Source organism: Phocoena phocoena, chromosome 19, assembly GCF_963924675.1.
Source record: "Phocoena phocoena chromosome 19, mPhoPho1.1, whole genome shotgun sequence".
Classification (NCBI taxonomy): Eukaryota; Metazoa; Chordata; class Mammalia; order Artiodactyla; family Phocoenidae; genus Phocoena; species Phocoena phocoena.
Genome location: NC_089237.1, coordinates 11,870,325 through 11,895,355, shown reverse-complemented (window position 1 = coordinate 11,895,355; position 25,031 = coordinate 11,870,325). Strand labels below are relative to the sequence as shown.

Sequence of the window (25,031 nt, the reverse complement as noted above, 5' to 3'; positions counted from 1 at the left end):
TCAGAGCTTTAAGATCATCTTATGTCCTTCAGTCATTGGGGTAGCTTCAGTTAATGTCAGATGGCAAGGTGGTAAACCTTGAGGGTGGTAAACCCCCCTCAAGTGGAAGTTCTCCTGTCCAAAGTCCCAGCAGCCGTTGCTGGGGGGTGCTCACAGGCTCTCACCCTCCACACAGGGCCACCGCACAAAGAATCTGTCCCTGACTAGCACCCCAGCTTCTACCCCCACACTGTGTGGGCTCAGCCAACCTTACCGGTTCCCATTTAGCATGTCCTGAAAGGCAGTTACATGCCTTCTGTTTTATAAGACTAGGTGGGGGGAATGTCCCCCAGACAGGTATAATGTCCGTCCCCATAATACAATCAGGTAAAACAGATGCAACCACTTCACACAATGCCTGTTCAAACATGCCAATTCTACACACCTTTCCCTTACTTCCATCGACTCTTACATTCCTAACTGTGGCCTCCGATGTTTCAGTTTTACAACACTGGGTAGGGGAAGTGTCCCCAGCCATCCCTGTAAAACCCCTGTAAATTCAGGTTGGGAGAGACAACTTCTGTACATAATACTTGCCTAAACATTCCAACTCTCATAACCCCACCAACCGTGACACTGTCACATCCTCTCAGCCTGACTGCATCCAAGTCAGGGCTTCACCCAGGCTTTTGGTACCACAGTCTTTGGGCTCCTGGGTCAAGGAGTCCTGGAAACTTCTCTTCTCCACCCCCTATTTTACCCACTCTTGTGCAGAAGTCCCCATCGAGGGGTTGAGCCAAGAGACCCAGGCCTTCAATCTTTATCTTGGTTAACTGACCTGTTGACCCAAGTGATTGCTGGTTGGGATTCTCAGTGTAATCTCTGCCTTCCGGCTGTTAAATGTCTCCAAACTGGGGTAAAGAGAGCAGACTTGTTTGGGGCCCTTTAATGTTGGGGCTCAACAGAGGGTCCCTTTGGTCTGCCCAACCTAGGTAGCACTGTACTGAAACCTTTGTGTTAACCCCATCAGTGTCTGTTTTATTCATCCCCTTTCTTTTTTTTTTTGGCCACACCACGAGGCTTGCAAGATCTTAGTTCCCTGATCAGGGATCAAACCCGTGCCCTCTGCAGTGGCAGCTCAGAGTCCTAACCACTGGACCACCACGGAATTCCCCATCCCCTTTCTTTTTTTTTTTTTTTTTTCGGTACGCGGGCCTCTCACTATTGCGGCCTCTCCCGTTGCGGAGCACAGGCTCCAAACACGCAGGCTCAGCAGCCACGGCTCACAGGCCCAGCCGCTCTGCTGCATATAGGATCTTCCCGGACCGGGGCACGAACCCGTGTCCCCTGCATCGGCAGGCGGACTCTCAACCACTGCGCCACCAGGGAAGCCCCCCATCCCATTTCTTAATAACCATCTAAAGAGGGGTGGGGGAAGGGGGAAGTTTGGGGTTAGCAGATACAAACTATTATATATAGGATGGATAAACAAGGTTTTACTGTATAAGCACAGGGAACTATATTCAATATCCTGTGATAAACCATAATGGAAAAGAATATGAAAAAGAATGTGTGTGTATATAACAATCACTGTGCTATACAGCAGAAATTAACACAACATTGTAAATCAACTATACTTCAATAAAAATAAATAACCATCTAATGACTGCTATCCTGCTCATCGCTTCCTGATTCCTTTTTTCTGTCTCTTTCAATATTTGCTCTATTCATCTTCTCATAACCCTTTAAAAATTTCCACCTTGTTGGGAAGAGTCCCTTCACTCTGCCCTGGGCCTCTCTCCATTCTCTTGTTAGCTAACATACTGTTCTCTGCAATACCCTTCAGTGCAAGCTGAGATAGCAAATCCCCTAAGGCTTCCCAAATTGTTTTTCGATTGTGCAGTCAGAGGGTGCCCAAGTGAAAGGGGCCCCCTTAATCACAGCATTTACCGTGACCTGGGTAACAGGCATATTCAGCAGCTGAATATCCCAGTCATCATAAAGCCAGTCCCACTGGCTTGCATACAAAGCATACCAGTGGCTCGATCTGCGGTGTTCCACGTGGCATTTACAGGGGGAGTAATATGTTTAAATAAGAGATATACCCATATATTCATATTTCACTTCTACTTACTGAAAATTCTTCTGCGGCCATTCTTCCTCCATTAAAATCAGTCTTCCTGGGCCAAATTTCACAGACTTAAAAAACTTTAAGAACATCTTATTTCTTCAAGTCTTCATTTTTTAAAGTCAGGAATGAATTTTACTGTTCTGACTGTAATAGGGAAGAACCTTGTATTCTATGACAAGTTAATCACTAAAGGGATGTTGCCTATTAGCTTAAATTACACATAATGGCCCATCTCTGGGAACCCTGCCTCCCAGGTAATGAGCATGAAGCTAAAATTCTTTTTTTTTTTTTGGCGGTACGCGGGCCTCTCACTGTTGTGTCCTCTCCCGTTACGGAGCACAGGCTCCGGACGTGCAGGCTCAGCGGCCATGGCTTACGGGCCCAGCCACTCCGAGGCATGTGGGATCTTCCCGGACCGGGGCACGAACCCGTGTCCCCTGCATCGGCAGGCGGACTCTCAACCACTGCGCCACCAGGGAAGCCCGAAGCTAAAATTCTTTTAGCTCACAGGAAACATCCTGACCAGGTGCACCTGTAAATGGGTGCAGGAGGAAAGTCACACTCCTGTCCAGAGTCTGGCTGGAACCAGGACTTTTACCCGCTTTCCTTTCAGTATAAAAGAAGCCTGAATTCTAACTTGGGAAGATGGTTCTTTGGGATGCTAGTCCACCACCTTCTCAGTCTGCTGGCTTTCTGAAAAAAGTTGCTATTCCTTGTCCCAACACCCTGTCTCTCAATTTATTGGCCTGTCATGTGGCGAGCAGTATGAGCTAGAACTTGGTAGCATGACCAGTTTTTCTGTTGATTAGTTTTACCAATCCCATTTTTCTCAGGCAAGTTTTTGCACTTTCAGGACTCCCACAGGACACGATTCTCCTGGTGGTCTGGGGTCCTTTTCCCATTGTGCGGTTGGCTGTGTTGTCCGTGGCAGCACCACGCCTCCCTCCACTGGGTAAATGCTGACTGACAGCATGTAATGATGTCAAACACGTGAGAAATTGCGGACAGTTTTCCCCACTAGGGAGACTTGTTTAGCCGAGTGCCCGATGGGGTCGCAACCCTGCAGGACGGTCCTTCTGGAGCCTCAACTCAATTCTGACACAATCCACCCCGAGATACAGATTCCACAGGTTAAGAGCTCAGTCTTACAAAACTGTAAAACTGCCCCCCACCTCCTTCAGAGGCCAATCACAAGCCTGAGTTGTTACCTCTGTTTTTGACCGACCAGCTATAAATCAGAGGTTCCCAGGACCCTCTCCTCAGGTTCAGTTAATGTGCTAGAGCGACTCACAGACTCAGAGACACAGTTTACTTACTAGATCACCGGTTTGTTATAAAAGAAAATGACTCAGCCAGATGGAAGATGCATAGCGCAAGGTATGGGGAAAGGGCAGAGCTCTCATGCCCTTTCCAGTGCACCACCCTCCCCATATCTCCATATGTTCACCAACCTGGAAGCTCTCTAAACCCTGCCCTTTGGGTTTTATAATTGATTGAATCATTAATTCAACTTCTAGGCCCTCTCCCCTCCCCCGAGGTTGGGTAGTAGGGGGTAATTGGAACTGAAAGGTTTTAACACTCTAATCACAAGGTTGTTTCTCCTGGCAGCCAGCCCCCATCATCTGGTGAGCTCCAAAAGCCAATTCATTCACCTCACAAGAGACACCTTTGTCGCTCTAGTAAGAAAATTCCAAGGGTTTTAAGAGCTCTGTGCCAGAAATGGGGATGAAGACCACATCTCCATTTATACATAAAGCACACTATCACACATCGATTGCAAATTATTTTTCAGTACTCTCCCTATGGATGTCGAATCCACTGGGGTAGCCTTCAACTCTGTGTTCATTAATGGGCTAAACCAGGACTTTCTTGGTTAAGAGAACTACAATAGAATGGGAAACTATGTCCTCTCCAGACTTAATTTGGCAAACCTGCACCCTAGATGATTCTACTAAGAGAAAAACCAATAAAATCCTTAATATCCAACTTCAACAGATGGAGTTCCCTAAGCAAAGTCCTCCCAGCCTCCGTCATTACTGTAAGAAGCCAGGATATTGGAAGAAAGACTTCTAGAAACCAAAACGCTCCAGGCATCTTCAGTCAACTCATCTTTCCAATGTCCTCCCACTTCCCAGTGACGGGACTCCAAGGAATCTGGAGCTTTTCCAAGCCTCCCTCTTAATCAGCTCAGAGAAACAACTCTCCAGACTGGGAATGAATTTCTATACTGGAGCTACACTCTCAGTGCTCAAGCCCATTACTAATGAACAGCCCGTGCCTCGGAGCACAATTCCAATAGTGGAGTTTCCAATAAACCTTAGCAAGTCATGAAAAAAGACAGGAATCCACAGGACTTAGTGCTCTTCCAACAGGAGTGAACATATCATGCCCTTACACCAGACTGGTGGTAATAAAGTGAGGGGGCTGGTTGACATTGCTGTTTAAAGTGTTGCACATTGTGAATTTTAATACCAGTGTGCAGGCTTCAATGTTGCTTTTCCAAGTAATGAATTCTCAGCAGACGATATCAAACTTTAAAAAAAATTTTTTAATTTGTTTTATTTTGGGCTGCATCGGGACTTCATTGCTGCGTGCGGGCTTTCTCTGGTTGCAGCGAGCAGGGGCGACTCTTCGTTGTGGTGCGAGGGCTTCTCGCTGCAGTGGCTTCTCTTGTTGCAGAGCACAGGCTCTATCTAGGCTTGCGGGCTTCAGTAGTTGCAGCACGCAGGTTCAGTAGTTGTGGCTCGTAGGCTCCAGAGTGCAGGCTCAGTAGTTATGGTGCACGGGCTTAGTTGCTCCGCAGCATGTGGGATCTTCCCGGACCAGGGCTCAAACCCGTGTCCCCTGCATTGGCAGGCGGATTCTTAACCCCTGCGCCACCAGGGAAGCCCGATGATATCAAATATCATGCAGCATTTTGTGGGAAGCTGTTGGATCCAGGGTTGGTGTCACATTCCCAAAATAAAATCCAGAAAAACTGTCCACAATGCTCCCTCCCAGGCGCTCCAAATTGCCTGATGGACCATTTGAGGTTTGGCAAGTGGGTTTCACAGAGCTGCCCACCATCTCATGGGTATAAATAATTCCTGGTAATGATGTGCATGTTTCCTCAGTGGACTGAAGCTTTTCCACGTAGACAAGCCACTGCCTCCCCTGTGGCTAAGATCCCATCGGAGAGGAACGCTTCTTGAACTTCATAGTGATTGGGGATCCCACCTTATTGGTCAAGTGCTACGAGTCTGTGCCATTTGGCCAGTTCTCATCAAAACCCCCTTGGGTTGGAGTAAGCGCCAATGAGAACGTGATCGGAAATCTCCCCCTAATATCAGGAGAGCTGGCTGATTCTGCAGCCCAACAATTATCACTTGACTCACTGGCTAAAATACTTTTAGACAACCACATAGCCTTCGATTTCCTACTTGCTGAACAAGGAGGCATTTGTATGATTGCAAATACTACCTGGATAAACACTTTTGGAGAAGTAGAACCTCAATTACACAAAATGAGGACACAAGCCCAAATTTCACCTGACTCTCTCTGGTCCTTTGATTTGTTCAGCTGGCTACCTTCAGATCTAGGGTCATGGTTTAGAACCGTCATACAAACTAAATGTCATATTATTTTTCATTCTGCTTTGCATATTTTTTATGGTTTTGTTTTGTTTCTGTTTTTGTTTTGGCCACACCTCGTGGCTTGTGGGGTCTTAGTTCCCCAACCAGGGATTGAACCTGGGCCTTTCGCAGTGAAAGCACAGAGCCCTAACCACTGGACCGCCAGGGAATTCCCCATTTTTAAACTTTGTACATGTTGCCTGTCAACCCCCTGTAGAAATGACACAGTGAATAGTATGATGTTGGCTCAATGCCTTGAGATGACTGCCCATGCCTGTACCTTCATAAGACACGATTTTAAGAGTGAAAATGGCTGAGAGTTCCTCTTTCTTTGTTACTCAAATGTGGGCTCACTTGGTTTCAATCACTATGCCCTTTTCCTCTGATGTGAGACATGACGTCCAGGAAAGGTCCTGGTGCTGAGGGACAAAACACAATTCCACTAAAACTGATCAGTGATGCTCTCAAGGAAAGATCTTCATCTAAAGGGGGGAATGTGGAAACGAGCAAAGGAAAGCTCAATCAGGATGGGGCAGGGAAGCTATGATGGGAGGGCTCTCAAGCATGCATCTCTCACCACAGCTCACAGACCCAGCAGGAAGGAAGGTCTCCGTCTGGCCCAGCGACAAGCTACCCACTGATTGCAGCCAACAGAAAACCACCAGGGCCCTCCTAATTTCCTCCTTTCCTCCTAAAACTTAATAAAAGCTGACCTTCCATTTGTCTCCTCCAACTTGCCAGTTTGCTTGTCCTAAACTGAAATTCTTCTGATTCCAAATAAACTCATTTTGGCTAAAGACCTTATGCCATTCTTAAGGTCAACACCTTTAACCCGGGCTGAGCGTCTTGATGGCTGATCCTACCTGTGTTCTGTCTCTAGGGATGACCCGAGTGTGGGCTCCATCTCTGAGGGGTGACCCCTGGCCTAGTCACTATCTCTGATGGGTGAGACTGGGCCTGGTGACATCTCTGATGGTAAAGCCAGCCTGAGCTAAGTTGACCAGTTTTAGGGGCACTCTGACAAGGGCCTGAGGGAATGTAATTTTCTCATTTCATGTGACCAAAGGCAAACTTCCCTCACCACGACCTGTTTCCTCATTGCCACATTCATGCTGTACTTGCACTGTACCCAGCGACCCCACCTCACCCCTCGCTCTGGCTGCCCTGCCTGTCTTGGGACCCTATTGTCAGAAGGATGTCAACATTGAACCAGAGATGTGCTGCCTGCCCCAACTGCCATGTTATGGGGGCAAGTCCTGGCTACTGCATGGCAACCAGCGCCTGGTCATCCCACGCAGGGGCCGGGGCCACCCGCCATGCAGAAACACACCCCTGAAAGAGTGCCAGCCCTGATTCCAGGTAGAGCTTCCACAACTTAAATTTTTTAATTCAAAAATAAACTTTGCAACGGGAGAGGCCACAACAGTGAGAGGCCCGCGTACCGCAAAAAAAAACAAAACAAAAAAATAAACTTCATTACATAAAATGCAAACTTGGGGAAGAGCAAAACAGATTCCACAGAACTCCACTCATTCTCTAGGACTGTCAGTGCTGAGGCCTGGCGCTGACTGAGCTGTCCAGGCCATCTTTGCTGGCTAGAGAAGCCCAAGCTGGAGAGAGTGAGGGAGCCCAGCAGCTGTCCTTCTCCAACGGGGCTATGAGTGGCCTGCCCCTGTCCTTCCATGTTCAATTGCTAACAGTCTGTAAGCCCCATCCCCATTCTCTTGCTTGTATCCCACATCTGAGCAAGATGATAAACCCAGGTGCTCCCTCCTTTGGCACCTGTGGGAGATTCAAACCTCGCCGGGCCCTGCCCTTGGCAGGAACTCACACGGCCCCTCTGACCACAAGAAAGTCCTGGGCTAGGCTCCTGTCCTTGCTGTCAAGCCACTCTAGACCTGCTGGAGAGCCCTGCCCTGTCCTCCCCAGAGACCTCGATGACATAAGGACCCAGCCTCCCCAAACCTCGATGTGGGTGGCTCAGTCTCCACACCCAAACATGAGCTGGGGTGGCTCCACCTGCCCTGCGAGGACTGTGACAGCAGTGCCGTGAGCTGGTCTACGTGGCCTAGATGCTGATCCCTGCCCTTTCCCCACACCAACCTGCTGCCTGGCTCTCGCTCTAGCTGTACTGCTCTGTCGAATCCAGCAGAGCCTCGCTTATAGATTTAGTTAACCGAGATCGGCAGTGTCTACAACTAACTGGTATCTAGGGACAGGATTATGGGACTGGCCCTCTGTAAAGTGGCCCTAGGGTGTGTCTCAGCCTGGACCTGTTTCAGAACAAAGCTGTATGTGACGCTAGGCTCAAGGGAACGATGCTGGCTGCAGCTCACCCAGGCACTGGCCCCATCTCTGGGGGCTCAGGAGACAGACGACGCCCTGTGTGAGACACGGGGCCGGCGGGTGGTCACTCACGAAACAACAGTCTTTAGGGAGAAAAAACAAGAGCCCTCTCCCCCACTTGAGTCCTAGGATGTGTGCCAGGGAGAGGACTCTTGACTGCAGGCCATCTGCCCATCTACCCCCAACCCAGGTGCAGCGTCTCTGGTCCGTCACCATCACAGCTGCGTCTTTGGTTTCTTCCCAGAACGGAGGTGGGGTGGCTGTGGTGACTGAGCCCCCTGCCGCTGCTGCTGCAGTTTCTTTAGTGCCCTATAGGCGTTCACAGCCCGCTCTCTCTCCTCCGCCACGATCCGCTGTCTGGCCAGAGAGGTGGTCAGAGGCTGGGACACACCGCCAGGGCTTAAAAGCATCTTCAGCATCAGCGATTTCTTGCCAGGCTGAGGAAGGGAGGGAGGGAGGTTGAGGCACAGATTCAGGAAGGAGGGGAGGTCACAAAGAGCCTAGGCCAGCCCAATAGCTTAAGCCCAGTGAGAACATGGTGCTCTCCACCTGTGTGCCCTGAACCAGGCAGCACCGAGGGGCAAAAAGGGCAACTCCCCCACCCCTGCTTACCTGGTCCCTACTTGTGCTCATCCTGGGCTTGGCGGTCAGCTCTGGGGGCTGCAGGGCAACCTCACCAAACTTCACCGTGTCTGGAGGGGCAGAGAAGAACAACTGAGGCCTGCTGCCCACACAACCACTGCAGCCCTGGAACGCGGAGCCACTGTCCACCCACCCACCGACCCTGGGGAGACAAAGCTGCCCCGAACCAGGGCTGACACAATTGCTTTCTGAAGAGCTACCTCGGAGTAGCTCCTGCTCCAGCCTTTCTGCTGCCTTTTCCTCCCTCCTCTGCTGGACCTTAACCAGCCGTCGCTTCTGGAACCTGGGAAGAGAGCACAGTGCTGTTCACTTTCCTAAACTCTCATTTTACTGGACTCAGGAAGAGGCAGAGGTCACCCCTGCCCACGAGGGATGCATCAGGAAAGACCCCAGGTGGCTGCCTCTGAACCCCAGGACCCACAGAGAGCGCTCCGAACCTAGGAGGTCCCTCCAAAGTTCCAAGTCAGGGGTCCTCAGCGGCTGCGGCTGTACCTCTACAGCCCATCGGACAATGTCTGGAGATGTTCTGTGTTGTCACAACGTCGGGGGGAGAGGGGTGCTCCTGGCACCTCATGGGTGGAGGTCAGGAATGCTGCTCAACGCCCTACAGTGCACGGAATGGCCCCCACCCCAGAGAATCAGCTGTCCCAAGTGTCAACTGTGCTGCTGTGTGTAAACGGCCCCGCACAGCAGCATGTGTGACATGGTCCCTTATTGTCACTAGAATCAACGTTCAATGAGTTTTAGAGATCACTGTGGCTTTAGGTGGTACCTGGGATATGTTTTGTGTGATGTAATTTTCACTGGCTAAGGTAAGTACATGTATGATAAGAATCTGGACGTAAGGAAACTCTACAAAGCTGAAAACGATCTAACTTTCACAGCTTTTAAAAGAATTTCTTCTTCTTCTTTTTTTTTAATTTAGGCCACACCGCATGGCACGCGGGATCTTAGTTCCCCAACCAGGGATCGAATCCACGCCCCCTGAAGCAGAAACTTGGAGTCTTAGCCCCTGGACCACCAAGGAAGTGCCCGGTTTTAGAGAAATTTCTGATGAAAGCCTGGCTTGATTCATGACAAAAGTTGCAGTAAAGGCAGAAACATATCTCAAAAAGCATTTGTTTGCTGAAACTACTGCCCCAGCTCCCACCCACAGGCTCAGGGAGGTGGCACACAGCTTACATCCCAGACTTCTCCAGGGCTGAGGGTAGGGATGGGCAGGGGAGCCGCAGCTGGCGGTGGGCTTCCTCCTGGTGCCAATTTCACCACTTTACCCACCAGGAAGCTGAGTCTGAGAGGTCACAGAACTTGTACAAATGACATAGCTACAGGCTCTCAAATCTCTTTTGGGCTGGAAAGGTGAACCCTGGAAACCAGTTTCCGTGGGGTAGGCACAGTCCCCTGACGGCCTGTGGGCTCTCCTGGGAGGACACTGAGCCTTTTTCTACTTCCCTGAAACAACTGGCCTGGGGTAGACAGCTGGCCCTCAACCTCCCTTGGCTTTTGGACACCTTGATGCTTTCCAGAGAGAGGCACAGACAGAGCTAGGCCTTCGGAGCTCTGTGGGTTCAGAGCCTCCCAGAAGCGCTGAGGTTAAGTGGCTGCGGTACAGAGAAAAACACCCACTGACTCCAGGTCCTGCTCGGCCTGAATCATGGGGTAGGTGGGGTGCCCCCTGGCAACAAGATGCTGTCAATGCAGAAGAAATGGTGGCACCCCACAGCCCTGCCTCCCAGCCCCTGCAGCCCCCACTCACGCTTTCTTCCTCTCCGACTTCCCCTTCTTGGGAGCCGCCTGCACCTCAGGCTGCCGGCTGGCCTGGTTCTTGCTGAGGAACAGCACGTGCTGCGCCTCCTGCGCCATGCGCCGCACATAGGCCCTGTCGGACTCCCACTTCTTCTGCTCGAACTTGGGTACAGCGATGTCCGGCTCCACTCCCTTTGCTTCCTTCTCCAATGTCTTACTGAAGGCCACCTGGGCTGAGGACAAAGGGAGACCTCAGAGGGGAAAGTCGTGACGCGAAGGCAGGAGGGAGCAGGTGGCGCTTGGCTGGCCACCCATGTTCATCTCCCCTCCCCTGGCCACGGGACGGGAAGACCAGGCTCACGGAGGAGCTAAAGAGGATGTAAGATGCCAGCTGGGGGGAACCTGGGGTGGGACCCCTACAGCCCACTGGTACATGTCAAAGATGTCCTCTGCAGCTTGGATGAAAAAGGAAACAGGAAACAACCTAAGTATCCGTCATTAGCTGACTGGCTGAATGAATCCCCCTATGTTCATCCAGAGACGTCACTGAACAGCTGCTGAGAGCTCGGTAGAGCTACGATAAGGACATGGAAAGACCTACAAAATCCACTGGTCGCGAAAACCCAGGACACCAAACAATATAGAGAATGAAGGTATAGCTTTTACCTCATAAATATGTGAAAATATGCATATTTCCCCTGGGAGGGTAAACAAGACGGACAGACAGCAGTTTCTTTTAGCGGGAGAGAGCAGGATTGAAAGACAGGGAAGGAGGCCACGCCTCACCTCATATCTTTCAGTACTGTTTGATTTCACCACATGTGTAAGTTTATGTCTTTTAAATAACTTAAACCCCAAAAAGAGCTGATTCAATAGAGCATGGTTCAGAATGTGCCATCTTCCATCTGGGCCAGTGCCCTCCTCTACCCCTCCCCCTCCTCAACTCTTTATTTCACTATCGCTTTGGTAGCCATCTAACCCCCAATGAAAAGCCTAAGGTTGACAAAGAAATTACAAAACAGCATTGCTGAAAAATCAGTCCCATGTCTGGGAAAACAAGTACCTGTACGTGTGCACAAAACAAAAACACTCTGGACCCCATTCCCCAACATCTGGAGTGTTATCTCTGGCAGAGGCTGACAGCTGGGCACCCTACCTGGCCTTGGGGGAAGGGTGGGAGGGATGAGTTTCTCAGGGGGTCTGAGCAACTCCCTCCGTAACCTCTTCTCTCCACCATGATTTCTGCACTCAGGTCCAAGGAACCATCATTTCCTACTTGCAAGAGCCTCGCTGGCCTGCAGTGTCCTCTCGCCCCCTCGACTGTTACACAGTGACCTTTCCTTCAAGTAAATCTGAACTGACCGTCCCCTCTGATGGATCTCCACTACTCCTGGGAGGGGAAAATCAACACTTCCACCTTGGCCCATGAGGCCCCAGGGGCTCCTTTTGGAGCCTCACCTGAAACCACACCGCCACCTGCTGCCAGCCACCACTCTGGCCCTGGTGACACCAGCCTTTGGTCAGTCCTCCACATGCTCCTGCACCGCCTGACTGCTGGGGTCTGGCAGATTTCTTCTGCCTGAAACGCCACTGAATACGTGTGCAATTAAGTAGATTCAAACCCGCAAGGCTTTATGGCCACCCAGCATGGGCCTGCAGTTACCCTCTTTCTTCCTCTTCTTGTTACTGATGGGGTTTTTCATCTCCTGGCGGCTCCTCATGATCTCTCGGAGCCGGAAAGGGATTTCCTGTTCATCTTGGTTCTTAGGCTTGCAATTCACTTTCTTCTTTTCTTTGCTGGGAAGGAGAACACGGGGGTGAGACACGTCTCCAATCGAGCATAAGCAGAATCAGAGAAACTGAAGCTGAGCCTGGAGAAAGAAACTTCGCAGGCCACCCTGGCCGCTGTAGTGCGTGCCGGTCAAGGGAACACGGCCTCATTCTCGCCCGCCCGGAGGCTGTCCCTGGAACGGTTTCTCACAGGACGCTGGGTGGGGGGCGCTCCGAGAGCCCTAGGGAGGCCCGTCGCTCCCTGACCTCGTCCAGGATAGCAAAGACGGCGCCCCGGAAGGTGACAAGTGCCACACCGGAGACTCCCTCACGCCTCCGCCCACCCGGCTGACCACACAGCGCGCTTGGCCCGGTGCGGGGAGGCGTGCCGGGGAGTCTTCAGGATGACGAGACCGGCACCCACCTGCGCGGCCCCGGCCGTGGCGCCGAGCGCTGCTTCCCCGGCTCCTGCTGCCTCCGGCCCTGCGGTCGCCCTGGGCTCCCTAGCCCAGCCTTCCCCGCCGTCCTCGCCGGCGCCGCCGCTCGGCGCCGGGTTCCCGCCATCTACACGCCCTGCGCTCAAAGGAGAAACCACTTCCGCACTCCCTAACGGTCCGGCCCCATGCCCGCCATTTCCGCTTCCTGATCTCACTGGGGCTGTGCAGCTCCCTGACGGGCCGGGATTGGCCAGAACGGCCGCCATTCACAGCTCGGGCGGGGCCGACGGGGGGGCGCCTGCGCCGTGGGCCAGGCAGTGGGCGATGCTGCTGTGGAGTGTGGCCCGGGGAGGCCTGGCGGTGTCAGTCGCTGCCCGCGGCCTGGCAAGTACCGGCGAGGACGGGGACGGGGTGCGTTCGGGAGGCCGGGCCCCGCCGGGGCCGAGAAGCCCCGCTCTCCCGGCAGCCGGGCAGAGCCCAGGGTAGCGCCGGCGGGTTCTGAGCTCGTTCCCTCGTCCAGTACCTGTTGAACACCTGCTTTGTGCGAAGCCTTTGGGGAAACCTCAGTGAACAAGGAGTTGGCGCCCCTCGCAAGAGCAGTTAGAGAAATAAGTAAAGTTTGCGCCTGTGTTCAGTGCCCTGGAGACAGAGCAGGGAAGGGGACCCGGGGGCTGGAGTGGGGGCTGGAGGTGGGGAGAGGGCTGCCCACTGGCCTTTGGGAATGACTTGGGCTTCTCATGTGACAGAGAGAAACAGGAATGAAGGGGTGACGCGATTAGTCAGAATGTTCACGGGGGAGGGACGTGGCAGTACTGGTTGGCGAGGGAGAGGTGGCTGTGTGGGCTGGAGCTCACAGGCTTCCGCCCTCGCCATACTCCTGTCCACCGGGCAGAGCCATCATAGCTGGAGGTGCAGTCTCAACCCCCACCATCTGCTGGAGGGCACGCCTAGTGCGAGGCCTTGAACCCAGCATTTCTCACGAACCTGTGGCTCATCCTCGTACCAAGCGTTACATCCATTTTACAAATGGGAAACGGAGTCTATAGGTGAAGTAACTTGTCTAAGGTTACGCAGGAAGTGAGGAAACTGAGAAAGACGTGGAGCCCCCTGCCAGTGACAGGAGGCCGAAATTTCCCCAGAGCTGGAGGCAGGCAGAGCCTTACCAGCTTCCTGGAGACTCATGTGCTTATCTGAATCCTTAGGGGCCACTATCCAGCTGGGACTGGGGCCAAAGGCTTCTTGGAGGTGGCAGCATTCTTCACAGGATCCGAGTCCGTGAAGGCCACAGAGAGTTCAGGAAGGACCATGTGGAGGGGGGCTCCCAAGCAGGTGCAGCGGGCGCTGGGCAGCCCGAGTCCTCCCTGCCTGGTGGGGCCCCCTCAGAACCCCTGTACCCGCCACCCCCTGAGCTCCAGCCCCCCACCAACTGCTGCATGAGCGGCTGCCCCAACTGCGTGTGGGTGGCATACGCAGACGCACTGCTGCAGCACTACCAGGACGGCGGGGAGCGGGCCCTGGCCGCCCTGGAGGAGCACGTGGCCGATGAGAACCTCAAGGCCTTCCTCCGGATGGAGATCCAGCTCCGTGTGAGGAGTGGAAGCTGAGCCGCCTGGCCAGACAGCCTCACCCCGACAGACTCCTCCTCAGGATGCAGCACAGCCTCCTTTATCCACGGCCCCTTTGTGCAGCTGGTGTCGATGGGATTGTTTATTGACTTTGCCTGAGAATAAATAAGCTCTGTGTGGTGGTTAGACAGGAGGCTTTTGTGTTGTCATCCATAGGCGTGTATCACCTCAAGGAAAGCACGGGCAGATGTCATTGTATGTCCACTGGGCACCTACAGCCTTCACCAACCTGTGAGGTTGGCTAAACCTGTTTCCTTGACTATTCAAGTGACAGTGACCCCAGGGGCCCCCTTCTATGTCCCAGCATCCCAGAAGTCCCAGAGGTCAGCTCTGGTTACTCTCAGTGGTGCGGCAGAGGGAGGACCATCCGGTCCTGAGAGGTTGCTGTTAGCAAAGCTCTGGCAGGCACAAATGCCCGCAGATGGCCTGGAATGTGCCCCATTCATCCAGCTGCAGGCTTTCAAGCTCTGATACCAGTGGCCTGGACAGACAGGGTTAAATGTATTTATGCCTGTTTTATCTTCTCTCATTTAAGGGAAAAGCTTGGGTTGTTATAAGGCTTCACAAAGAATTTGAGCTGATAAGCAGGCCTTCCCAGGTAGGGGCCTTCAATGTAAAGCCAGAGTTTCCCACAGAGACAGATCTGTGGACAAGAGAATGAAACCACACAGCCACAAAACGTGCTGCCATGCTAATGCCTGGGGATACACACGGTAGTGCAGGCTGTTTTGGCTAGCTAGTGATGTCATCCAGAAGCAGTTTTGGTTGGTTCAGAGAAACATGATTATAGCAATACATGTTTGTTACACTTTATGTCAGAGAGCATCTACTCCAACCCTGTCCTACAGATTTGAAAATGGCCCAGGAAGAGAAAGATTTCCCTAGAGACAAAAGCACAGCAGAGCCTAGTGGGCTTGGGGCCCCCGAAGGGGTCTACAACATGGAGGTGGATTACCTCAGAGATGTAGGAAGCGGTTTACTGTATTTTTCTCGAAAACACATATTTGTGAAAGATTTTCTATGTGTATATGATACCAGGGCAGATCTTTGAAGTCCCAGGAGGAGGGAACTAGGGGAAGGGGAGAGATGTACAATAGAAAATGCACCATATGGCATGAGCAGTAGGTGCAAAGGCTCTGGGGTGGAAGAGTCTCCTTGGAGCACAGAGAGCAAGAGGAAGGGATGAGAGGTGAGGCCAAAGAAGTGGATCGGGACAGGCTATACAGGGCTTTGGGGCCACAAAGGCAGGTTCCTCAGCAGTCAGGATAGTAAGGGTGGGGAGGCCTAAGACAGCAGCCAGTGCCGTCTCATCCTTGTTTCAAAAATGAGCAGCTTCGGGCTTCCCTGGTGGCGCAGTGGTTGAGAGTCCACCTGCCGATGCAGGGGACATGGGTTCATGCCCTGGACCAGGAAGATCCCACATGCCACGGAGCAGCTAGGCCCGTGAGCCATGGCCGCTGAGCCTGCGCGTCCAGAGCCTGTGCTCCACAACGGGAGAGGCCACAGCGGTGAGAGGCCCGCGTAACGCAAAAAAAAAAAAAAAAAAAAAAAAAAAGAGCAGCTTCAGGAGAGTCTGGCTGTTCATGGTCACACGTCCCGTTCCTGCCCTGACCCTGCCCCCTGCTCGTCCTTCCTTCAGGCCCTTGACTGCACCTGAGCCCCTTCCCCCATCTCGGGGAGTCCTGGGTGCTGCTACCCACCCCACAATCTCATTAGTGTGGTGTCAAGGCACAGTCCTAATCAGATTACCCAGCTGCAGGATAAATGCCCAGCCAGCACCCTGCCTAAGGGAGGCCTGCCACTCACACCCATGGTCCCCTGAGACCTGCCCCGGTACTTGGTGAGTAATGACCTTCCCAGGTTGCTTTTCCTGGTGGCCACTTACCCAAGGGCGTTAGTGGGTATCTGCCCAGAGGGTGAGGAGTGGGCGGGATTTTCACCACCGTCCTGAGGTCTGGGTCTGGGGGAGGCCACCTACTGCCCTGTTCAGAGAGGACACCCAGCCCATCACCTCCTCTGTTCCTCGTGCCAAATAGTGGTGCAGGCTGTCCCCCAGGCTAGCAATGGTCTCGGAGCCTCAAGCCACACACAGTCAGCCAACCTGAGTGGGCACCAGCCACAGGCCAGGCTAGGGCCAGGGCAACTTGAGCAGCGGTTTCCATGGGGACAGCATCTGATAGTTGGCTCTCTATCAGGGCTCAGAGCTGCCCACGCCAGGCCAGTGGCCTGGGACTAGAGAAGGGGTCCAGCTGGGCCTACACTACCTAGGCTGTGAGGAGTGGGTGTTGTGGGGTTTGAGCAGCCGGGGCCACCAGACCTGCTGCTGTCCAACTTGGACCCCGTGTAGATCCAGCTCCTGTCCCCTGGTTCCTCTCAGGCTGCTTCTGGTCCCGGCACAGAGACCGAACCTTAGGGAAGGAAGGTCCACAGTGGGGTCCACCGAATCCCAGGTGCCCCGGCACCTACAACCAGGCCTTCCTCGCTGGTGGAGCCACCTGTTCTTGCCTCCCGGTTGATCTCAGCCCCTAATACTCTAGCAGGCAGCTAGCGGTGGCCCCAGGCTGGAGTCAGGCATTGCAGCCCACAAGTGGGGAGGGGGGCAAGAAACAGGACCCAAGAAGTGGTGCCTGAGGCATCCAGTGCCAGGGCAGCGGCTCCTCTCTGCATCACGTACTTAGCCCCAGAACTTTCTGGGCTTATAGTGGACCCTGAGGAATTAGGGTCTCCCTCTGGTGCTAATAGGCTTAGAGGAAGGTGAGCTGCCCCTGGCCTAGGTCGCCAGGGCTTAGGGCCTCGAGGGGGGGACTCCGGGGGAGAGGAGGAGGGGAAGTCACCCTGTGCAGTGGGGTCAAGGACACCAGCAGGTGATGCTGGTGCCCAGTGAGTGGCTGGGGCGGGGTCGGGGGTGGGACGGGGGAGGTAGGGCATTTACCGGCAGAGGGAAGACGCTGCTGGGGCCAGGGCTACACAGCTCGCCTGGGCGTTTCATTGTGACACGGGCCCCTCCCCTGCCCGGGCACCCTGCCCTCCCATTTCTCAGGTTACCGTTATTGGCACCGCTAGGTGCCTAACATGCCACCATGAATGAGGCCAAGTGTCCCACCCCAGGGATTGGTTTGGAGAAGGGGGAGGCAGTGAGGAGGGGCACATCGGGGGGCCACCCAGCGCTCTCAGCGCCTGCCTGGGGCTCCCTGGGACAGGGGGCTGCTGTTTGAGTCATACTGGGGACTGGTGGGTCTCATGTTTCAGGGTTTCCTCTGCTCTGGTGGGTTGAGACCTGAGAGGTGGGTCGGAAGCAGGAGGGCCCACAGCGTGAGGGAGTCCAGAAGCCGAAGGTCACCGCGGGGTCTCTGCCAGCCTGGCCATGAACCTGGAGCCGCCCAAGGCCGAGATCCGGCCGGCCACCAGGGTGATTGGGGGGCCCGTCACTCCCAGGAAAGGGCCCCCCAAATTTAAGCAGCGGCAAACCAGGCAGTTCAAGAGCAAGCCCCCCAAGAAAGGCGTCCAAGGGTGAGCAGAGGTGTGGGAGGGCTGGCCCTGAGGGGGGTGGAGGGCCCACCTGCTGCACAGGAGGGAGTTGGGGCCTTTCTGGTGCTAGAGGCCATGGCAGGGGCCTTCAGGTTGGGGGGCTGGGTGGGGCCTCAGCCACCCTTTCCTGGTGGAAGGTGGTCCCATCCTCTTAAGCAGGTGGTGCGGGTCTTGAGGGCCTGAGCCGGCCTGTCTCAGGGTCCCCCATTCCTTGGCATGGGGGGCGGGGGGTGGAGGGGACTCAGGGGGCAGGGGCTCCTGTCACCCTCTCTAGCTGTTCTTGTCTGGAAAGCACACCCACCCACGGCCACCCAGCCACAGCCCCACCAACTGATATGTCTCCCTGCACCCAAAGAGCCCCACGTGTACACACCCAGGACACACTCAGACACACCGCGTTCCCAGGAACCTGCACTCACGTGTATGCACACCCCCTCTCCACTCTTCCTGGCCCTGACCGCTCTGTTCTTGTAGGTTTGGTGACGACATCCCCGGAATGGAAGGCCTGGGAACAGGTATGACGGCCACTAGCGTCCACCCAGGTCCCCCCCACTTGCCCACCCCCCAGTGTGCCTGGGGCCCCATCACCCCTGCCCCTGCTTCCTCAGGCAGAGGCTCACTTAGGGCACCACCCCCAGCTGTCCTTCATTTTTTTTTCCCAACTTCAAGCTTCAGACACCACCCAAGTGGGGTTGTTCCTACTCAGCGGGTCCACCAAGTGCTTGGAGGGGCTGGAAAAGAGCAAAGCTCTTGCTGTCCCCTCCCCCCAGCAGCAAGGCCCACCTTCCTCTGGCCCCCTCCCTGGGCCTGCTGCACCCACTCTCTTCCTGGGCAGGGCACCCATTCGACACACCCCAAAGGTGGTATGTCCTGCAAGGAGGGCTCTACACCCTGGACTTGTACTCTCACCATTGGGGTGTGGACAACAGGGCCCGGAGGGGATGGTGGCTCCTGGGGCCATGGGACCCTCCTGGACCCACTGGCCCTCTTGTCCTGCAGACATCACTGTCATCTGCCCATGGGAGGCCTTCAACCACCTGGAGCTGCATGAGCTGGCCCAGTACGGCATCATCTAGCACTGGACCCCGGCCCTTGACCCCTCCATGCTGCTGCCCTCTCTGACCCCTGCTCAGGATTCCTGTGAGCAGGGCCGCCCCCCACCGGAGGGTTCCAGAGTGTCCAGAGATTGTGTCTGGAGATCCCTGCAGGGCGGCGACCTCAGGCCCACGGAAGCTAGTTGCCAGGAGCCCACGAACTCCCTGCAGGATATCCTGTCCGGCCGGCCAGGCCTGGCTTAACTTCTGGAGACACTGGTCCACAGACCCTCTCCTCCCATGGCTGGAAAGCTAGGGCAGGCCTCCCAGGAGTGTCCCCTGTCCTGCCTGTCTGGAGGTGAGGACAAGCTTCCCCCACTAGCCCTTCCCAGCTGAGGCCCTTGCACTGGTGGAGTGGGTGGCGGGAGTCCTGCGGGCGTCAGTGAAAGAGCAAGACCCCTCTGGACCTGTCACACCAGCAAGATGCTTGTCCTTTCCAACATGGCCCATGTCCTGTTTCAAATAAAATTAGCGTGTCCCCCACCACTTGTCTGGGATGTGTTGTCAGTGGGGGCAGGGCCCAAGGGTGGAGTCTCTTCAGCAAGAGTGGACGGATGTGGGCACTGGTGGCAGGGATGGCAGGGGCCTGGCCAGGCTGAGGGAAGGAAGCACATCGGGCACTGAGCCAGGCTCTTGATGGCTGGATTGGGGCAAGGCAGGCAGCCCCATGTACTCTGGGGGCCAGAGCTCGGGTCAGGGGGAGGGAGCACCTATCTGCTCCCCACAGGTGAGGAAACAGGTGCAGGGAGATTGGGCCCAGCCAGCCCATCCTTACTGTCCACTAAAGCTGGAGAGATGCCTACCAGTAACCCTGCAATTCCGCTCCTGACACCACACCCAGGAGAAGCAGGGCACGCTGCCACACACAAACCTGCGGGAAACTGCCCCCAGTGGCAGTCATCTTCAGGAAGCTGCCCAAGTGCCTATCCACACGGACGTCGGGGGGTCTTTTCACACAGCAGTGACCAGAGAGTGACTCTCAGGAAGGGGGCCCCTGTGATCGTATTTATGTGAAGGCCAGAAAAAGCCACGCTAACCAAAGGTGACAAAGTTCCAACAGGGGTGACCTCGAGGAGGATATGAAGGACCCTGCTGGGGCTGGATCTAGACCTGGTAGTGGGTCCACAGGTGTGTGGATAAGTAAGAACCCTCAGGCTGCCCACTTAAGGCTGGTGCAATTTACTGTATGAGTGATACATCTCAATAAAACTTACCCCCGCCCAAAACAAAAGCTCTCTGGAGGGAGAGGCCTGGGCCTCATCCTCAACCACCACAATGGACAGGAAAGGGGGAGGTGGCCCCAGAGGAGAGCAGGGGCCAGGCTATGGTGAGGACGTGGGGACTCATAGACTGGGCTTGGAGGTGTTGGAAGTGGGGGGTCAGTGGTGAGAGTCAAAAGTGGTCAGATGTGGAGATCGGAAGTGAGGGTTGGGGTGAGGGTCTGAGTTGGGGCTCGGTGGCAGGATTTCATCCAGTCTCGCTCGCCGCCCACTCTCCCTGCCAGCCAGGCTTTGCCTGCACCCTCTGTGGGAGGCAGACGCTGGCCAGGCAGTCGTTGGGGTCAGCTTACACTCGGACCATGGCAGTGTTTGCAAGCAAATGGGCAGTGTGGGGGAAAGGGGACCCTGGGGAGGCAGAGGCCAGCAGGTGGAGGAGGCCTGGGGGCCCAAGGTGCGTGTCCACAAGCACCAAGGCGGGTTATTGTGACACCTTCCCTGGGAAGGGAGGGGAGGCCTGCAGCCCCAGACCCCATCCCGGTGCCCTGGTCTTTCGTCTCACCTGCCAGTCAGTCCGGGACCAGTTTGGCAGAGGGGAGGGCACTGAGTCTGGGGGTCCTGTGGACAAGCCCTCACGTTCTGCTGCCCTCTTGTGGACAGCCAGGGCCCTCACCAGCTGGGTGGCCAGCAGGAGCTCTGCCCCTTGGACCACCACCACAACGATGGCGTAGCCACCTGCAGCCCAGATGTTGCTGCGCAGCCACTGGAGGAGTGGGGGGCCGCAGCCCTCCAGGTGCACCACCCTCTGGGCCGCGTCCTCATCCAGGCCCAGGGCCCCGAAGCCACACTGGTCATTGACTGAGGCTCCATCTTCCCAGGGGTCGATACAGCAGGAGGCAGGAAGGCTGCAGGCCTGGACCCCAGGGGAGCTGCAGTTAAAGTACCTGCAAGGGCACGTGGGAGCATCAGTCTGGAGGCCAGGGCCCCTGGTCTTGGACCCCAGCGCTGTGTGGAATGTCTCCTACCCGCCTTCAAACTTCCATGGCCACACACACACATAGGCACGCAGGCATGCACATGTGCGTGCATGCAAGCACACAGGCATGAATGCACACACACATGCACACTGGCAGGCGTGTACACACACACATGCACATGCACACACTTGTGCACACACACACACACACACACACACACACACACGATACCCAGCTCTCTATAATTCACCCCAGCACTGCATAGGCCTCTGTACATGCTTGGCTAGAAGGCACACTCTGCGTAAGACAGCTGAAGGGAGGCAAGGGTTTGATGGGGCCTGGAAGTAAGACGGCCTCACTCCACAGATGCTGCTGAGTTGGTCTGAGCAGCAGAGCTGGAGTGGGAGAAGGTGGGTTGAGGACTGGTAGAGGCTTCTGTAGTGGTCACCGGGTCGTGGTGGGGGCATGAGGGGCCACACTGGGCAGCAACAAGGGATGGGAGGCTCGGGAGGAGCTCGCAGGGCCTCGAGAGAGTGTTGCTCTTGTCACTCACTTCAGGCAGCCCTCAGGTGCCCTTGGCCTTTGACTGGCATCCAGGGCCCTGTGACCAGCAGGCTCACCCTTCGCCCTCCCTCACAGGCACAGTCTCATCTCCTTGAAGAATGGGCTTCAGTAAGGCAGGGGCTTGGAGGTCGGCAGGCTGGGAGGCATCACAACACCAGAAAGGGCTGCCACCGACCCAAAGTCACACTCGGCCACCAAATGAGAACAATCCAGATGGGTGCTTCTAAGGTGCCCAGAAAGAAGGGCCCAGCATGTCGCAGGGACTATTGGGTACAAATGGCTGGTTTTCAAGAGTCTCCATATGGCTCTAAACACACACATGTACACACACACACACAAACACACAGAAACACACACACACACACACACACACACACACAGTGGAGGGAGAACTGTGCAGTCATAGTCCAAAATGATGTCCTGAATTAAACTAAAAGTTATTTTCAATTGACATTGAGATGTACGATGTCCTTACTGAAAAAGAAAAAAAAAAACAACCCCCAAAAGTGACTTTCTAGCTCTACTGGCTGAGCTTCTCTATTAACATCCCTGCATGACCATGTGGCCCTGGCTGGGCCTGAGTGTGTACATGCGCAAGTGTGCCCACATGAGCGTGTGCGCACATATGTGTACAGGTGAGGAGCCTATACAGGTGAGTTTGTGTATAGGTGAGTATGTGCATGTGAGCGTGTGTGTGGCCCGCCTCCTCTCCAGCCCCAAGGACCCTGCCGGCCACCATGGGGCTGCCCTCCGCCCTTTCAGGCTCTAGGACTCACAGGTTCCGCTGCCAGTCCTGGTAGGAGGCCACTCCGCAGCACTGCAGCCCGAGCTGAACTTGGTCAATGAGGAAGCACAGGTCTGGGTCGTCTTGGTAGTCGGTGATGGCCATGCGTAGGACGTGCTCCAGGTCATCCTGTAACTGGCCCCAGAAGGCCACCACCAGGGCCCCTGCCACGGCCTCCAGCACCAGAAAGGCAAGGATGCCCCCAGAGAAGCAGCGCAGCAGAAAGGCGTTCTCGCAGAGGGCGCCCAGGCAGCCTGCCAGGCTCACCGCACTGAACGCCAGCCCGCCCAGCACCAGCCCCAGAATTGGGTCTGCGGGCAGCGGGCCCCCCCAACTACTCCCCAGAGACCCCTTGACGGCCAGGCCCCAGAGCCCGATGGCCAGGGCCAGCAGACTGAGCAGAGAGAAGACGAAGTTGGACAGGAAGATCAGGCACTTGAGGAAGCTGCTTCCCCAGGGGAAGCAGCAGGCCAGGACCCCCTCAGGGCCTGCCCTCCGGGCCTGGTCCTCCCAGGGTGCTGGCCCTGGGTGACTTGAAGTGAGGGGGCTGCTTCCGGCGAGGGGTGGTTCCTGACCCCCAGCATCCTGCAGAGGGAAGAAGAAGAGGGAGGTCTCACCAGGGCAACCCTCTTCACTCAGACCCTGTGACACTCAGCTGGGAGCAGGGTCACAGCCTGCAGGGGTAAGGAAGCTGGAAGGTGAAGCTGAAAGGTGAAGGCGGAAGGGGGTGCTCAAAGACCCTAGAAGGCCAGGGACATGAGGGCCTTAAGGCTTGTCCTGCTCAGCCAAGCAGCAGAGGGGATGGTGAGGGGCTCTGGGGGCAGGGAGAGGAGAGGCCAGGAGACCGGGGCTCTGTGGGGTGCAGGGCCTCCCGAGGACCCCACCTTGCCCTTCAGCAGGACATTCAGCCAAGCTTGGGGGCCCTGGCCTTACCACAGAGAAAATTAACAGGGTGCTGATGGTTGCGGGGGGGCCCACCCCCTCTCTCGGTTCCCCCCACCCTCCTCTTGGTTCCCCAGCAGAGGACTGGCTCACTGATCATGAGGTTGGGAGAAGCTGCAAAGCCAGTTCCATTTGGCCCCTTGATGGACAGTCTCCATTTCAGATATGCCTGCCTCCGCAGCGCCTCCACTGGCAGGCAGGTATGGGAGGGCTTCTGCCCCCTCTCTGCAGGGGGAGGGGCAGCAGGCCCTTGAGTTTGGTTGTGGGGGAAGAATGAGGAAGCTAAGGCCCCAGGCCTGGGCAGGGCTCCCAGTTTACCAGGAAGAAGCTGGCCCTTCACTCTCCACCTGCCTGACCGCATCAGAGCACAGGAAAGGAGGGTTATTGATCAGCCCCCCCAGAACTCAACAAGTCAGTAAGAGCAAAAGGCCAGGCTGCCGGCATTGGCCTTCAGCCCCTTCTGCACCCTGAGCCAGAGCCCACCCCCCCACCCGCCAGATCCACGGGGAGGCCTGCCAGATCTCCTGTGCAGGGGCCATACCAGGCTGAGCGGACGGCAGCCTCAAGGAGGGGGCAACAGGGAGGTGAGAAGGCGGGGCACGTCACATGTGGGTGGGGGACAGGGAAGATGTGAGGGTGGCCTGATGGCCCTGGTGGGCACCATCCCCTGGGTGTGCGCTTTCCTTGGGGTGTGGACACACCCCATGCCGTGCCAAACACAAGGGCAAGGGCGGGTCACCTTTCAGAGTCTGAACGGGGCGCTGGGGGAGGTTAAGGCACCTGATTAATAAAGCCCCACCCCGATCTTAGCAGCCCCTCCTGAGCACCCACCTCCTGGCTAGCCCCAGCACACAACATGGCTCTGGTGGGCCAGGGTGGGGAGAACCCAGCCGGGACATCGCCAACCCCGGCAGGCCTCCAGGCACTGCTTACCTGGGACAGCAGGGGGCTCCTTTCCCCCTCCTCCATCCTCCACCAGGACAAGTGTGCTGGTCCCCCGCTGGCCTCTCTGGCTGGGACACCAGGGCTGGTGCTGCCTGTGCCTCCGGCTGCTCTGTGAGCTGTGAGCCCCACCGGGACTTCGCAGTCACGATCGGATCATGTGAGGAGTCATAGTTTAGGGCTTAAGACAGCCTCTGCTTGTTGAGATGCAAAGGATCCTTCTTGAGCCCAGATTCTTGGCCTCACTCTGTGCAGGCATGACGTGGGTGGGGCTGTCAGGGGGCAGGCCTCATGGGCATCACCACAGGGCCCCAGTGTGGGCCTCAGCCTGGCGGGTCCAGTGGTGCCCCTCAGCTCAGCCCGAAGATCAGACCCTGGCTCCCAGTAACAGCCCGGGAGAACTGCCCACAGCTAAATGCCAGTTTATTCCGATTTATTCACTGCAAGAAAGAAGTTTTATGTATATATATGCATATACATACATATATACAGTGTATGTATATATGTATGTATATATATATTTTAAATTTTTATTTAATTTTATTTTTGGCTGCATTGGGTCTTCGTTGTTGCGCGCAGGCTTTCTCTAGTTGCGGCAAGCAGGGGCTACTGCTCGTTGTGGTGCGTGGGCTTGTCGTTTCAGTGGCTTCTCTTGTTGTGGAGTATGGGCTCTAGGCGTGCAGACTTCAGCAGTTG

The 25,031-nt window shown here is 55.4% G+C and overlaps 4 protein-coding genes across 4 annotated transcripts; 2 read left to right on the top strand and 2 right to left on the bottom strand.

Annotated features, from left to right (window-relative positions):
* Positions 1-8,282: 8,282 nt before the first annotated feature.
* Positions 8,283-12,789, bottom strand: CCDC137 (coiled-coil domain containing 137). The gene is made up of 6 exons (XM_065897858.1): positions 12,650-12,789; positions 12,119-12,252; positions 10,466-10,688; positions 8,910-8,992; positions 8,680-8,759; positions 8,283-8,504 (listed from the first exon to the last, which is right to left on the bottom strand). Exons 1-6 carry the CDS (start codon positions 12,787-12,789, stop codon positions 8,283-8,285), a joined length of 882 nt encoding a protein of 293 aa, XP_065753930.1.
* Positions 12,790-12,986: 197 nt separating this feature from the next.
* Positions 12,987-14,266, top strand: OXLD1 (oxidoreductase like domain containing 1). The gene is made up of 2 exons (XM_065897935.1): positions 12,987-13,073; positions 13,865-14,266. Exons 1-2 carry the CDS (start codon positions 12,987-12,989, stop codon positions 14,264-14,266), a joined length of 489 nt encoding a protein of 162 aa, XP_065754007.1.
* Positions 14,267-17,621: 3,355 nt separating this feature from the next.
* On the top strand, positions 17,622-18,891 carry PDE6G (phosphodiesterase 6G). Its single transcript, XM_065897585.1, has 3 exons — positions 17,622-17,797; positions 18,290-18,330; positions 18,815-18,891. The coding sequence occupies exons 1-3, from the start codon at positions 17,652-17,654 to the stop codon at positions 18,889-18,891; spliced, it is 264 nt and encodes an 87-aa protein (XP_065753657.1). The 5' UTR covers positions 17,622-17,651.
* Positions 18,892-20,311: 1,420 nt separating this feature from the next.
* On the bottom strand, positions 20,312-24,362 carry TSPAN10 (tetraspanin 10). Its single transcript, XM_065897934.1, has 4 exons — positions 24,327-24,362; positions 22,444-23,036; positions 20,689-21,070; positions 20,312-20,449 (listed from the first exon to the last, which is right to left on the bottom strand). Exons 1-4 carry the CDS (start codon positions 24,360-24,362, stop codon positions 20,312-20,314), a joined length of 1,149 nt encoding a protein of 382 aa, XP_065754006.1.
* Between the last annotated feature and the right edge of the window lie 669 nt (positions 24,363-25,031).

What these genes read in the sequence shown, in the direction of transcription:
- CCDC137 (XM_065897858.1), bottom strand. Translation starts at nt 12,789, where the DNA reads ATGGCGGGAACCCGGCGCCGAGCGGCGGCGCCGGCGAGGACGGCGGGG. An exon ending in CAAGAAGAGGAAGAAAGAGG is followed by an intron (nt 10,689 to 12,118) that starts GTAACTGCAGGC and finishes CTTTGTCCTCAG; the next exon opens with CCCAGGTGGCCTTCAGTAAG. An exon ending in TGAGCACAAGTAGGGACCAG is followed by an intron (nt 8,505 to 8,679) that starts GTAAGCAGGGGT and finishes TCCCTTCCTCAG; the next exon opens with CCTGGCAAGAAATCGCTGAT.
- OXLD1 (XM_065897935.1), top strand. Translation starts at nt 12,987, where the DNA reads ATGCTGCTGTGGAGTGTGGCCCGGGGAGGCCTGGCGGTGTCAGTCGCT. An exon ending in CCGGCGAGGACGGGGACGGG is followed by an intron (nt 13,074 to 13,864) that starts GTGCGTTCGGGA and finishes CTGAATCCTTAG; the next exon opens with GGGCCACTATCCAGCTGGGA.
- PDE6G (XM_065897585.1), top strand. Translation starts at nt 17,652, where the DNA reads ATGAACCTGGAGCCGCCCAAGGCCGAGATCCGGCCGGCCACCAGGGTG. An exon ending in CCCAAGAAAGGCGTCCAAGG is followed by an intron (nt 17,798 to 18,289) that starts GTGAGCAGAGGT and finishes CTGTTCTTGTAG; the next exon opens with GTTTGGTGACGACATCCCCG. An exon ending in AATGGAAGGCCTGGGAACAG is followed by an intron (nt 18,331 to 18,814) that starts GTATGACGGCCA and finishes CTTGTCCTGCAG; the next exon opens with ACATCACTGTCATCTGCCCA.
- TSPAN10 (XM_065897934.1), bottom strand. Translation starts at nt 24,362, where the DNA reads ATGGAGGAGGGGGAAAGGAGCCCCCTGCTGTCCCAG. An exon ending in GGAGCCCCCTGCTGTCCCAG is followed by an intron (nt 23,037 to 24,326) that starts GTAAGCAGTGCC and finishes TTCCCTCTGCAG; the next exon opens with GATGCTGGGGGTCAGGAACC. An exon ending in CAGGACTGGCAGCGGAACCT is followed by an intron (nt 21,071 to 22,443) that starts GTGAGTCCTAGA and finishes GTGCCCTTGCAG; the next exon opens with GTACTTTAACTGCAGCTCCC.